Source organism: Chionomys nivalis, chromosome 19, assembly GCF_950005125.1.
Source record: "Chionomys nivalis chromosome 19, mChiNiv1.1, whole genome shotgun sequence".
In the NCBI taxonomy this organism is placed as follows: Eukaryota; Metazoa; Chordata; class Mammalia; order Rodentia; family Cricetidae; genus Chionomys; species Chionomys nivalis.
The window spans coordinates 39975629-39989056 of NC_080104.1; the positions used below are offsets into that span (position 1 = coordinate 39975629).

The 13428-nt window shown below is 48.7% G+C and overlaps 1 protein-coding gene across 2 annotated transcripts in view; it reads left to right on the forward strand.

Moving 5' to 3' along the window:
* The window catches only part of Sh3rf3 (SH3 domain containing ring finger 3), a 261535-nt gene that overhangs the window by 214119 nt on the left and 33988 nt on the right, over positions 1-13428 (forward strand). For both annotated transcript variants that reach the window (XM_057751727.1, XM_057751728.1), the window contains exons 6-7: positions 2946-3116; positions 6330-6586. In XM_057751727.1, coding sequence (XP_057607710.1) covers positions 2946-3116; positions 6330-6586 — 428 coding nt within the window. The remainder of the gene's footprint in view (positions 1-2945; positions 3117-6329; positions 6587-13428) is intronic.

Sequence of the window (13428 nt, forward strand, 5' to 3'; positions counted from 1 at the left end):
TAATAGAAATGGGTTAAATTAATATGCAAACCAGGACTCCTGTTTCGCTTTAACAAGTATTTGTTGAGAATGCACCAAATGTCAGGTAGGGAGGAGAAGCAACTGAACCATGGGTTAAAACTCTTTGTCCTGTTGGAACACGGGGTGTGCTGGGTAGGGGATGAATGTTGTAGGTAGATGGTGGTAAAAGCGTCCTGAGGCAGGAGCCTGTGTGATTTTTTTCGACTGCAGGAGCACTGCCCCCTGAGCAAGGTTTGCTGTGAGGACAGGACCCTGAACTTGCACTCAGCTCCTCATGAGGCGAGCAAGACCTAATGTCAGTAGCAGCTGCATCCTGCTAGGGGAATTCTCCCACCAAGAGAACGTGGCTGCTTCGATTCCCGCAGACCACATAGGAATTCCGTGAGGAGTCTGGGAGAGAAGTGAGGGGAAGAAGAAAATTGAAACCCGGAGACCTTCATTCAGGCAGTTGCCCCAGTCTGAGAGTCTCTGAGGAGGGAACGAGCCACATGGGAACCTGCTGAGAGACCTGGCAGCAGTGCCTGGCGGGGGGTGCGATGCTTTCTCAGACATGTTTGTGTCCAGTGACCTGAGGCCACACGTGCACACACAGCACGGGGCCCCCAGACTCCATGCTTTATGCAGGGGTATTCCAAAGACAGCTGCAGTCAGATATTTGGCCCAGGTGTAGCCCTGAGTTAACCCACAAATACAGTTCTCTGACAAAGAACGGGATATGGTTATGGCCACAATTCACTCCTGTACCCACCAAGCTACACAGCATCAGAGATGAACAGAAATAGGTCATCAAGCCTTTCTCAATAGGGAAGCAAAGCCTGGGCCCTGCCCCACTACAGGCAGTAGGTGAGCCCCTGGGCCACCTCCGTTCCCACCCAGGGCATATGTTAACCTGGTGGGTTTGGCTGTCTAGAGACCCACACTACTCCAGGCAGCCATCAGTCACCCACCTTAGCATTCTGCTATGGCCCACATCACAGACTGATCTGACGTCATAAAGGGACTGAAGGGGACAGCTTAGCCAGGATTGGCACTTCACGTCTACCTACCTCATGGGTTGTCTTACCCAGTCCTCCCACCTCTGGTCCTGTTCTACCTGGTAGCTCCAGTTACCCGGAAACTACCCTCTCCCCTATGGCGCACATACGGCATATCTAGGACTGACAAGTGCCTTCGTTAGGTTTACTAGCATGGTGATAAAACACCGTGACTGAAAGCGACTTGGGGAGGAAAGGGTTGATTTCATCCACAGTTCAACATCAAAAGGAGTAAGGGCAGGAGCCTCGAGGCAGGAGCTGATGCAAAGTCCATGGAGGAGTGATGCTCCCCAGAGCTTGCTCAGCCTGCTTTCCTATAGAACCCAGGACCAGGGGTGGTACCACCCACAATGGCATGTCTCCCCTCATCAGTCACTAATTTTAAAAAATGCCCTACAGCCAGATAATATATAGAGGCTTTTTTTTTTCAGTTGAGGTTTCCTCCTTTCTGATAACTCTAGTTTGTGTGAAATCGACATCAAACTAGCCAGCACCGTGTCTAAACCCAGTCTTCATGTGTCTAACGTGTTAGTGACATTTTCCCTCTAGCCGTTCCCATGGATCACACCCTGATGTTCTTATCTGTCACAGGCATAGGTGGACACGGGGATCTACACATCCCTGGGGAGGAGGGTCGTCTCCTGACGGCTGCCTGCCTTCAGAAGCCTAGGGTATTCCCAAACATCGCTGTTCCTGGTTTTCATCCTAGGGGCAGAAGCGCATTAACAGAGGCCACTGCCCCACTGAGTAGAAGAACTAGAAGGCCTACAGAAGGTGGGAAGACCTTTGGCCTCCATGGGACTCTTTGTTCTAGGCTCCTCCTCAGGGCCTCCTCCGTCCTGACATGAATTCTAGCGAACTGCTGTGTTTCTGCTTCCCCTTCCTCTAAAGGCCCTTTGCAGAGTCAGGAAGATGCCACTGGGACCTAGCAGCCCCAGATACCATACTATAGGGCCTTCTAGGAACCTGAAGCCCCAGGACAGACCGATCATGCCCCTGAGCCTGCAGCTTGGGGCACAGTTCTTGAGATGGCTCGTCTGTCCTCTGCTATGGAACTGAGGTGCCCATCCGCTTTCATGGCTGGATCCTGCAAGCAAGGATCCGATGCAGGTTCCTCTAATAGTCAAGTCCAGCTGTTCCCTAGAGTCCAGAAGGAGGGGCGCCCTTCTGCCAGGTTATTCCGTGCTAAGTGCTGCAAAGAAGAGATGCACACATCCTCAGTGTGTCACCCAAAGGGCTGATGTCTCTTTGGTCTTACCTGCAAATGAGGCTTGTAAGTAAAGGAGGCGTGGAATAATTAGTAGCAGCACAAATGTTTCTAGAAAGTGTGGAGAAGCCGCCCTTTCTGAAAGAGCACTTAGAGAGTTCTTGTCCAAGTCAGGCTGACTAGAGAAACCTGGCAGGTAAACCAGGCCTAGCTAGTTTACTAGTCTATCCCCTAAGGTTCATCTTGCTCGGATACCAGACTGCAGAAAGCATAAAGAAAAGGGGGAATCATTGTGAGCTACAGAGACCAGGCCCAGGATTCAGGAATCCTGGAAACTGAGCATCACTCTGCCTCATTGAGCTTCTTCTTGTCTTTGACACAAAATAAAAAGCCCCTCATTTCACCCACATATCGTCCAGCTAATCTGTAGGTCAGGGTAGTGCTGTGCCCAAGCAGGTCCATAGACACGAGGAACTCACCTGCTTTCCTCATCCACCTCGGGAGCTGTGATAGGATTGAGTGAGGTAAAAGGTGTGTGACCTCTGTGAATTCTAGTGCCCTGCAGAGATCAGCTACTCTTTAGATTTGGTTCATCTAAAGATGAACTCCGTCTGTCCTGTGCCTCCTCTGTCATCCAGCGTGCCCCTCAGACATGTCCACTGACCCTTGTCCTCTGTCCACAGGTACCTGGCTCTCTATGCATACAAACCCCAGAAGAATGACGAGCTGGAGTTACGTAAGGGGGAGATGTATCGTGTGCTTGAGAAGTGCCAGGACGGCTGGTTCAAGGGGGCTTCACTGAAAACCGGGGTCTCGGGGGTGTTCCCCGGGAACTACGTGACACCCGTCTCCAGGTGAGAGCCTGGCAACCTGATCAAGGGGCTACATCGCCCTAACACTGTGGAAACCCTGGAGGCCACACTGTAGGCTGGTCCCTGGTTATACCCAGTCCAGAGGCAGTGACATTTGAGTTCCTTTGGGGAGGAACTATCAAGCTTGGTTTGCTAGGCTTTCTCAGTGAACACTGGCTACCCAGATAAGTCTGGGAGCAGGAGCTGGAGTAAGCAATAGCAGCTGAGTTGGGGGCTGGGATGGGAAGGTCATCAGAGAACCAGATCTTCAGGGTACATGCTTGTAACCAAGGCCAGTGTATGTGCATCCTTATGCAATGTATGCAGGATGTTATCAAGAATGCATGTTCATATATGTATGTGTATGCAATGAGTACGGGTCATGTCCGTGCTTATAGTAGAGTTATGCTATATGTATAAGCATGAAAGTGTGTGCCCCACATTGATGTATACACCCACATGTGCACAACATTTGCATGTATGTAGAGTTTGATATGTATATAGTATGCACATCTGAGTATCTAATGTGTCTCTGCATGTATGTGCATGATATAGGTATGATACACAAGAGCATATAGGGTAGTATAGGCATAGCATATATGGATGCATTTGTACCATGTGAGCATAGCATATGTACACATGTATGATATATGTACATCACATATACATTTGTAGTATGAGCACAGTGTGTCTATATATGTAAAACACACAATCAAATAAAAGAAGTGATAAATGTCTTAAAGTAACAATTGTTAATGATTGATAGCATTATGGGTATTTATTAAATCCCTTCCTTGCGCTATCTAGCATTTTTACAAATCACAATTACATTACTTTTGAAATAAGGAAAGTGTTAAAATTCACTGAAGAGGAGGCCCAGGGTTGTCAGAAGTTTCTGTTGTGTTATGAGGTTCGCTGATTGGCTGTTAGAGTGTCACTCACAGCATCCCCTTCAAACAGCCTGTGTCAACAATAGCAGACATAAAAGTAAACTGTTTTAAGTATCTTTGGAAGATGCTGAAAAAAAAATGCCATTGTGACGCCTGCCTATCCAAGTGGCTTCAGAAGGTTTCACGAGCCACCCTTTGGGGCTGCCTAGCATGACAGGTTTGCACGAAATGTTAGACAGGAAGAACAGAGATAAGGAAGACTCACAGAGACACAGGATAGTAACAGGAGGGCCACTCAGTGAATCCTGAATGCTGAATTTCCAAGTTCTGAGCCCTGAATCCTGAGTTCGCCCATGCTTAATTTTCTATACACTTTTATACCCCAATACAAAAAGGGGGAAGAAGGCAAAAGACTGCGCTAATATGACTCACAGGATAACCAGAACAATTACTTGTTTCAATACTTGAGACATCAAGCCATTAATTTCTAAGTAAAGCTATTTGATGTCTGGGGCAGTGAACCCACCCTAGACCAAGTATCCCTAAGTCAAACCTCCTATTTCTAAAGAAGGAACAGAAGCACGCTTGAATTCTCAGCGTGGAGAGGATCCACCTCTATGGGCCATCTTAATGTCCAGAACACCACGTAACCACACCCTGGGTCAGAATATCTTGTTTATAGCCACATCTGTTGTCAACAACTTCGAAAGCACAAAACTAAGCTCAAACTCTCTGACCTTCAGACACGGTGGAACAGGCTCACATTTCTCGGGTCTCCACGAGAAAGTACCCAGAAGGACACATATATCGCTGGCGTTGTATCTTAGGTTGCGTGGTAGGCTCTTCAACCGTGCCCGCCACTCACCACAACGTAGAAAGGCTGCCTTTGGTCCTACGGAGAGAAGCAGAAGGCTGTCCTTCCCTGCTCTGCCCCGAGACTGACACCATCTCTTATCCTCACTGCACATTAGAAAACTGCCAAAACCACCCAGCAGAAACAAGCGACAGAGGGACAGCCTCCGTGTGCAGAACCTAAGTCGCCAAAGCAGTCTGAGCCTGGCAGGGATAGACTAGAGCTGCTTTATAGCTGTCGCCTACAAAGGACATCGCAGGTGGTTCTTTCTTGTTGCTTGTTTGGGGCGTATTTATTTTTTTGCTTGCTTGCTTGTTTTACAAAAGAAAGGACAGTCTGGCCTTGTGTGCTAGGGCACTTGTAAGAACAGTAAGGAAATATGCCCTGGCTGGAACACACCTGGCCAGACCGCTGCTACCGAGACGGAAGGGGACTCAGCTGCCACAGGAGGCACGCTGCGGTCCATTGCCTTCAGCCTTGTTAACATGGCTTTTTAAGTACAAGGCCCACACTTTGAAGCTCATCGGTTTGGTTTGTAAAGATCAAGCATGGGTTTATAGCAGTGGTTAAAATGGATGATGGAGACTGACCCACTGACAGGGCCACTCATTCATTCACGAGAGGCAAATTTCAGAATTCCTCTAAGGACGGGGAAGGAGCGCAGTGCCGGTAACCCCTTAGCGGTGGCCCCCTTTCCGGAAGGTCCTGCTTCTTTCCCATCGCTGCTACACAGACACTCCTCTGAACTCTGCAGGGCTCTTCCCTTTGGAAATCCCCACCCAGGGCACCGGGAGCAGAGAGTACACCTAGCCCAGGACATGTCAGTGTTGGGCAGAACCACTCTTCTCTGGAGCATCATGCCTCCACTCTGCTCCCACCATGCTTTCTTCCTGGCACATTTTAATCCCCCTTAACCACAACCCGCGGCAGCCCATGAGCCCCAACACCATCCCCAGAGCCAAGGCAAATGCCTGTGTAGAGAAAGTTAAAAGCCGTTTCCAAAGCGGCTGCGCTCCTCTCATGGCGAGTGCGTTCATCTGGGAGTTTAGGGTGAGAGTGTCTGTCTCAGGTATAAGCTGCAAGTCCCCTGATGTTTTCTGGGGGTAATGGTATTGCTCCTATGCCCATGTTCAGTGGCTGGCAGAAATAAGATGGAGGTGTGTCTAGGAGAAGCCACTATCACATCCCATTCTGCTCCAAAAGTATTGGGCTTGTGAGACATGAGAGGGTCCACCATCTTTCACATAGCTCTTGGTTAGGAAAAACCAAGCACAGCCAAGACTACCCTTGCTCAGCTTGACCTCTGGGCATCCTTTAACTAAAGCATTGGCTTGATATTGTTTTAGGACTTCCGCGGACCACGTGACCTTGCCCTACCTCTCAGAGCCTATAGGTCAGAAATGGTTTTTCCATGGCACATGGGCTAAATTTACCTGAACCCACTCACCTTCTTGGTTCTGCTTATTTCCTCAGGATTCCTGGAGGAGGGACTGGGTCACCCTGGAATAATGTGCTCGGAGGGTCCCCATTGGCCAAGGGGATGGCAACCATTATGCACCCTGGAGGTGGCAGTCTGAGCAGCCCAGCCACTGCCACCAGGCCTGCTCTGCCTCTCACCACCCTGCAGGACCATATGCAGCACCCAGCCACCTCCCTCCCAACGGGTAGCTGCCTTCGGCACACGGCTCAACCAACAGCCAGCCAAGCCGGGGGTACCACCATCCCAACAGGTATGAACACAAACTCCCAGGGATTCTCCCTGACAGGAATCAAGTAGGGGGGACCTGGGATGCAGAGCATGAGATATGTATTGGCAGTGGTCTCTCACAAGCCAGCACGTGGGGAGTCGGGTTTGCTTCCCATAACGTGGAATCTCTGATCTCCGGTACGTGTGCCCACCTTCTGGTGCCCAGCTCTGGCAGCTGAAGGGGCACAGAGGATTTATAGATACTAGTTCATTGTCTTGTGGCATGCAAGAAGATGCCATGGGTGAGCAAGATTGGCAAAGTATCCCCTGATCCCTTTGCTGATGGCGTAACTAGAAGCTGCCCATGGATGTCTTCACTATTGGGTGTGTTAAGGAAGGCAGTATCTTCCAGGAGAGGCTGGATGAGGAGTGCTGGCCAGAAAAGCTCTTTCCTAAAGCCTTTTGAGTTTGGCATCATCAACCTATAGACTGATGAAACAGAAGGGCCAGCCAGTCTGCTCTGGGGCGGTATGAGATGAAAAGAAACCCTGGGTAGACTGTAAAGAGGGAAAGAAAAGAAATGACACTGCTTGGAGCTTAGTATAGAGCTTGTAACAATGGTTGGAATAGCAACATGCTCTCGGGAGGCCACATCATCATGGCCCTGCAGAACCAGTGACATTGCCATTCCCCAGTGACAATAACCCAAAGCAAGAGAGTGTAACCCATTGTTTTTCTACCCTCCTTTCCCCATCATCCAAGAAACCATCTCTTTTCCTCTAAGTGTAGATGAGGGGAAAACATGAGTTCTTTGAAACTTAGATAGATACAGCATTTTTAGATAATCTTTATAGACCAGGGTCCACTAGATGGGCTTTAGAAAGCAGCTTCCCATGGGAGACCATACCGCTGTATGCTCATATTTTCTCCAGTCTCGATTGATGGGACTGTGTGGCAAAACCCATGGTCCATTCACCCGCCCACAGGACCTGAGACTCAGAAAGACATTCTGCCTTTACACTCGTAAGTGGAGGCAAGAAGGGTTGACGAATCCTTGCAGTCTGAACTTGACACGAGTCATTCTGAGAGCATCGCAGTCATCACTCTTCCTCACTGGACAGGATGCCGTCATTACCCTTGGGTTCTCATCCACTAACTGTCAGTTTCACAGACTGCCCCCGGGGAATCGTCACCATCTTGGTGGGAGGCGATAGGTTCTGAAGACAAGGCATGCTCCCTGTCTAGGATGACTGTGTGTGGCTGCTATTAAGACATTCTCAACAACTCTTAGCTGTTCTGTAGAGGATGAAAATGTCTAACACTTGTGTGAAGAAAAGGAAACAAGAATCATTACTAAAGGCTCGAAGAAGTGTGGGATTTGAGGGCTGTGCAGGTGCTCTGAGGAACTTTAAACCAGGGGAAAACATTTTACCAAAGGCCACCATGACGCACGGAAGAGACCTGGTGTGCAGCCTGGGCCTGAAACAGGAGCCAACCAGAGAGGGTAAGCAGCTTCCAGGGGTCTGATCCCACTGCACGGGCAGAGGGGAATAAGCAACCCCTGAGGCACGGTAGTTCTGTCTGCAATAGGATCTCCAGGGATGGACTTGAGGATCTGGAGGAACCAAGTCCAGAGTTCCGATTCTGAAACTGGTTACATCGGGCATGTGACAGTATCATGCCCAGCCCAGAGTAAGTGACTTATGGGAAGCCAGGTTCAGACATGTGGTCGTGAGATGCAGTGGTCATGGCGAAGCCTGGGTGTGCTGGCTGCCTTGGAACAACATTCCAATGTGAGAGTGATATCCTATACTAAGGATCTCTCTGCCTCTCTTACCCACTCCCCTCATCTCTCCCTATCTCTTTCTCTGTGTCCCGGACATACGCCACACATGGTAGATGCAGCTTCACAGGCCCAGGCTACTGTTCGTAGGGAAGAGGCACTTGACCCTCTGAGGCTACATGTTCCTTTATTCCCAGATCCAGGTCTGGGGACACACACTCCTGTACCTGCTTTTCCCCGGGGAAAGAAAACACGAGGAGCCATGTAGACCCCGTTGGGAGTGAAAGGAATGCTTGAAACATCCAGCTTTTAAGGGCGACAGAACTCTGGTGCCCCATCAGCAGTGCCTAGTGTCCTCCTTGGGTGCAGGGTGGACTCTGGTGCCCCATGTCTAACACCATCCGTGAGCATAGGGTGGACTTGGATACCTGCTATCCAACTTCATCAGTGAGTCCAGTGTGAATTTTATGATGGTGTCTGTCTTTGGGTTTCTATTGCTGTGAAGAGACACCATGACCACAGCAGCTCTTATAAAAAACATTTAGTTGGGGTGGCTTACATTTTCAGAGAGTTAGTCCATTATCATCATGGTGGGGTATGGTGGCATGCAGGCAGATATGGTGCTGGAGCTAAGAGTCCTACATCTTGATTGGCCGGCAACAGGAAGTAAACTGAGACACTGGACATGACTTGAACATATATGAGACCTCAAAGCCCACCCCCACAGTGACATACTCCCTCTAACAAGGCCATAACTACTCCCACAAAGCCACACCTCCTTCTAATAGTGCCACTCCCTTTGGGGACCACTTTCTTTCAACCAATTATCAACCACAGTATCCATGTCTAAAAGAGGCAGAACTGGCACCAAGCAAGGTTTTCTAGGCACAACCCTATTGGAAAGTCCCTCAGCCCACCTCCAGTGACCCAGAGAAACCTCTAACTAGTCACACGGCCTTCACAAATACCTTTGCTTGCTTACATTAGCCAAAATTCCAGCCTGTGCTTAGCCTGTGGCGACCTGAATGCACAGCTGTGGACACAAGTGGCCTTCGGTCATCTCACCTTCTCCCAGACACACCTCATCCCCTCCTCTAACCCTCCAATCAGCCACACTGACACTAATGCGTATGGCACTATGCTGCTGTCCCGTGGTACCCTTGACTTAGAGATACAGCTGTTGGGTCTGGCTAATTCTTTTCAGCTGAGTTTCCAGACTGATCAGCAGCATTCCAAGATGCTGAACTCGAAAATGCTGAACTAGAGGGTGCTACCCATTCTCGTGGTTCCAAATAGCTCAACCATCGATTCAGCCCAGCCAGCCTGCCATACAAGTGCATCTAAGCTGAGCGGCCCTGTTGGCACAGCAGTCGTGGCTTATCTGCACCAAGTGGCCAGAATAATGGCCTTTCCACACCAAGCCTCACTAGAAGCTTTCCCAATTCAAAAAGAAAATGAAGCCCTGCCAGTCGTTACTCCTGCATGCGGTGACAAGCGGTATCAAAAGAAATTGGTTTGGCTCAGGGCAGCCCAACATTGTGCTCAGTCCATCACCATAGCAACCACGATGGTGTGACAAGCATTCTCTTCCATCGGTTTCATTTTACATGGGAGGAGAGTGAGACATGGGGTGGCTAAGTGGCTCCCCCGGTGCTCTAACCTAGTGCTTGTCCCTGTGCCATTGTGCTATTGTCGCGGCCAGGTTGAAGAATGGCTCCTACCGGGGCACGCCAGTCCATTAAATGCCACTGGGTTCCCATAGCGTTTCCCACTCGGTTCTGCATTTAGAGAGAGAAAAACACTGTTGACAGGCACAAGTAATGGATTGTTCACTGCAGTAATTGCCCATTTCAGCAGCTCCTGTCCTGAGCTGGGAGGCGTTGCAACAATGTTCTCATCCAGAGCCCAAGGCAGGCAGTTTGACAAAGGTTTAATTGCATTGGCCATAGCATTCGGTATGACTGCACCTCCCTTACAACACTTACTGTACCTCCCCTTGCAAGGCAGAGAATCCCCTGCATAGTGCCTATGTTCTTTACGTCCTCGCGTTAGCACTTTACGGGGGCGGGGGGGAGCCCCATAAAGACAGCTGTTCATCAAGAGCAAAATTCTGTTTGCGGAAAGCAAACAAAAATCAGCACCCAGGAAAGGACTAAGTATAGACACAGGGCTCCACAGGATTGGAGGAAGACAGAGGAGACCACACAGACCCTATCACTCTCCCAGTTAGAGGAGAAGGCAGGACACAGGTTCTTCCAGTAGCTGGAAAGCGTTATGATGGAGGCAGGGGTGAGGTATTAAGGAAACACAGAGACCATTCATTCATTCAAACCCAGAGGAAAGGAGAGAGGGGTGCGGAACATTCAGGCAAAGTTTCCAAGAGATCATAATCCCTGAGCCCTTTAATGGCAGGTAGGTGCTGTGTAGGCAGACAGGGTGGGAAGCGTGTTCAGCGGGAGGACTAGCCAGGGTAGAGGCATAGCAGTGAAAATGAAAACAACTCTTCAGGGTACTTTCATCGTAGGAGCCGTCCACTGTGGACGGGCAGTTTCTCTGCAGAGATCAACATTACATCTGAAGGACTGATGGGATTCAACATATAACGGTAGATAGAGGGGGCGTCTAGACAGAGAGAAAGCAGGCAAAGAGCCCCGTAGCAGGCAGAGGCCTGGGGCATTTGGAAAGCAAGGAAGGGTCATGCGGAAGAACCAAGAAGGGCTATAGTGGGCAGACAGGCAGGCAGGCACAGGTCACCAGGGTGCTTTCAGGCGGCCTCAAGGAGTCCAGGTTCTCATCTGAAGGGAAGGACATTAAAGGGTTTTGGAGAGCAGATGCAGACTGGATTGGGTTTACCCTCTCTCCCCAAGCTACTGAACATCGGACAGATATATACGGCAGCAGGTGACAGCGCACAGGGCATGGCAACCGTGAGACTGGAGGGCCGCAGAAGAGAGAGCTGCACAAAGAAAGCCCTGTCTGCTGCTGGGCAGTAGTGCATGTACGCTGAACACATCACCCGACGCCAAGGAGAGAAGGGGAGAAAGGGTTGGCACGAACGGCACCCAGAATATGTACATATCGGAAATAGTGCCTGAGTGTCTGCTTTCCCAGTCAGAACATTTGCAAAACCAATGAGCTTGGCCTCTATGGGAACTGAGCACAGCTCCAGTTTCAATACCCAGGAAAAGCATGGATCAAAAGGCTCAGACAGCTTCCAATTCATTGAAACACACAAGACAAAACTCGGGGATATTTATTGGTATACAGAAATACCTTACTCTTTAAAAAACATAGACGTCAACATATTGACTATGCAAAAAAAGTCACTAGCAATATAAACAGGTCAGAGGATACAGCCCCAAACCAGCCAATTGGTAATCAACCAGGCATTTACAAATTGGGAATTTGAAGACATTGAAACAGAGCTACATTCTGTACATTCATAAATGATGTCGAAGAGAATAAAATTAAACTCCCAGAATAAAAACAGTGCAATGGAATAATACAGTGCTAAACCAAAAATATTAATGAATTAAAGGTGTCACTATAGAAACTACAGAAAAAGGGAAGAGATAAAAGAGATTTTTAAATGCGCAAAGAAAGCAACCAAGTGTAGTGGAAGCCCACAGAGAGGGCGAGAATCATTGCCAGCAATGCATCTGATAAAGGGTTTATGCCCCTTAACATACAAAACCCAAAGAGCCAAGAGAACAGATGACCCAGTTAAAAACGGGCCATGGATCTGACCAGAGAATTCTCAAAAGAATAAATAAAACTGGCTAAGCTATACCTTAGAAGTGTTCAGCAGACGTAGCAATTAGGAAAATGCAAATTAAAACTACTTTGAGATTTTCTCTTGCTCCAGTCGGAATAGCCAAGATCAAGGAAACAACCAATGACAAATGCTTGAGAGGATGTGGGAAAGAGAGGTGCTCGCTCACCATTCGTGGGATGGAACACTAGTCGAGGCACTCTGGAAATGGGTTTGATGAGTTCTCAAGAGGCTAAAAGCAAATTTCCCATGTGACCTAGCTATACCACTCTTTGGCGTGGGCCCAGAGGACTCAACATCCTACTTCACAGACACTTGCTCAGCCATCTTCATTGCTGTTCTTTTCACAAGAGCCAGGAAAGAACCCAAATGTCCTTGAGCTGGTGCATGGATAAAGAAAGTGCAGTACACGTACACGATGGAATTCTAGAAAGTGAAATCATGAGATCTGTAGGTGAATAGAAGGTACTAGAAAATATTGGATGAGGTAACCCAGCCCTAGAAAGATAAACACTGCATATTCTCCCTCATCTGGCGTCCGTGGTTCAAAATCCTTAGACATGAGGTGAGTCCATCACCTGGAGGGCCATGGTGAGATGAGAGACACTAGAGAAAGGATTGAAAGGACATGGGTACTATGAAAGGGAAATGGGAAAACAGCGGTGGCATGCTCCTTGCAAATAAGGAAGGGAAGAGGAATAAATTACGAGAATGTTTGGAAAAACTATAGGGAAACAGAATTTTATAAGCTTACTTCAAAATACATATATAATATAAATAGAGATACACATACACACATATGTGTGTAGATATTTTTCTGTGTGTTACATATAAAATGAAGGTATACCACTTGAAGTGATAATGAACAATAGACTAACAAAATTCCCAGGATTGGGTATGAAAAACCTCCCTTGAAGTTGCTGGTCAGAAAACATCTCTAAGAGTTGTCAGTCAGAAGAGTTCAAGAAACTCCTCAAACTGCATAAGCAATTGCTGTTGCCCTTGGTTGCCTCACAGAACTTGACAATAAGACCCTGTTGCTAAAGCCACCCCACACAGCAGACACGGGACTCAGAGGTTCGGACCTCAAGCTGACCGCAAAGCCTCATCCCTGTGGACTAGCTCTCATAGTATGTAAATGTGTTGTGTGCACTGTGGAGAGAGAAGGGCAATCCGTGGTCCTTCCTCGCTATAAATCCTATGAACCGTCACAAAAAGATGTCCCCCACTGATGACAGTGCCGCTCGTAGCTCGGGAGTAACCAGCAGCCGTCCCATTGGACTTAGGCTTGCTCAGTAGGAGGGGATCCATGTCTGGGACTGTAAACCAG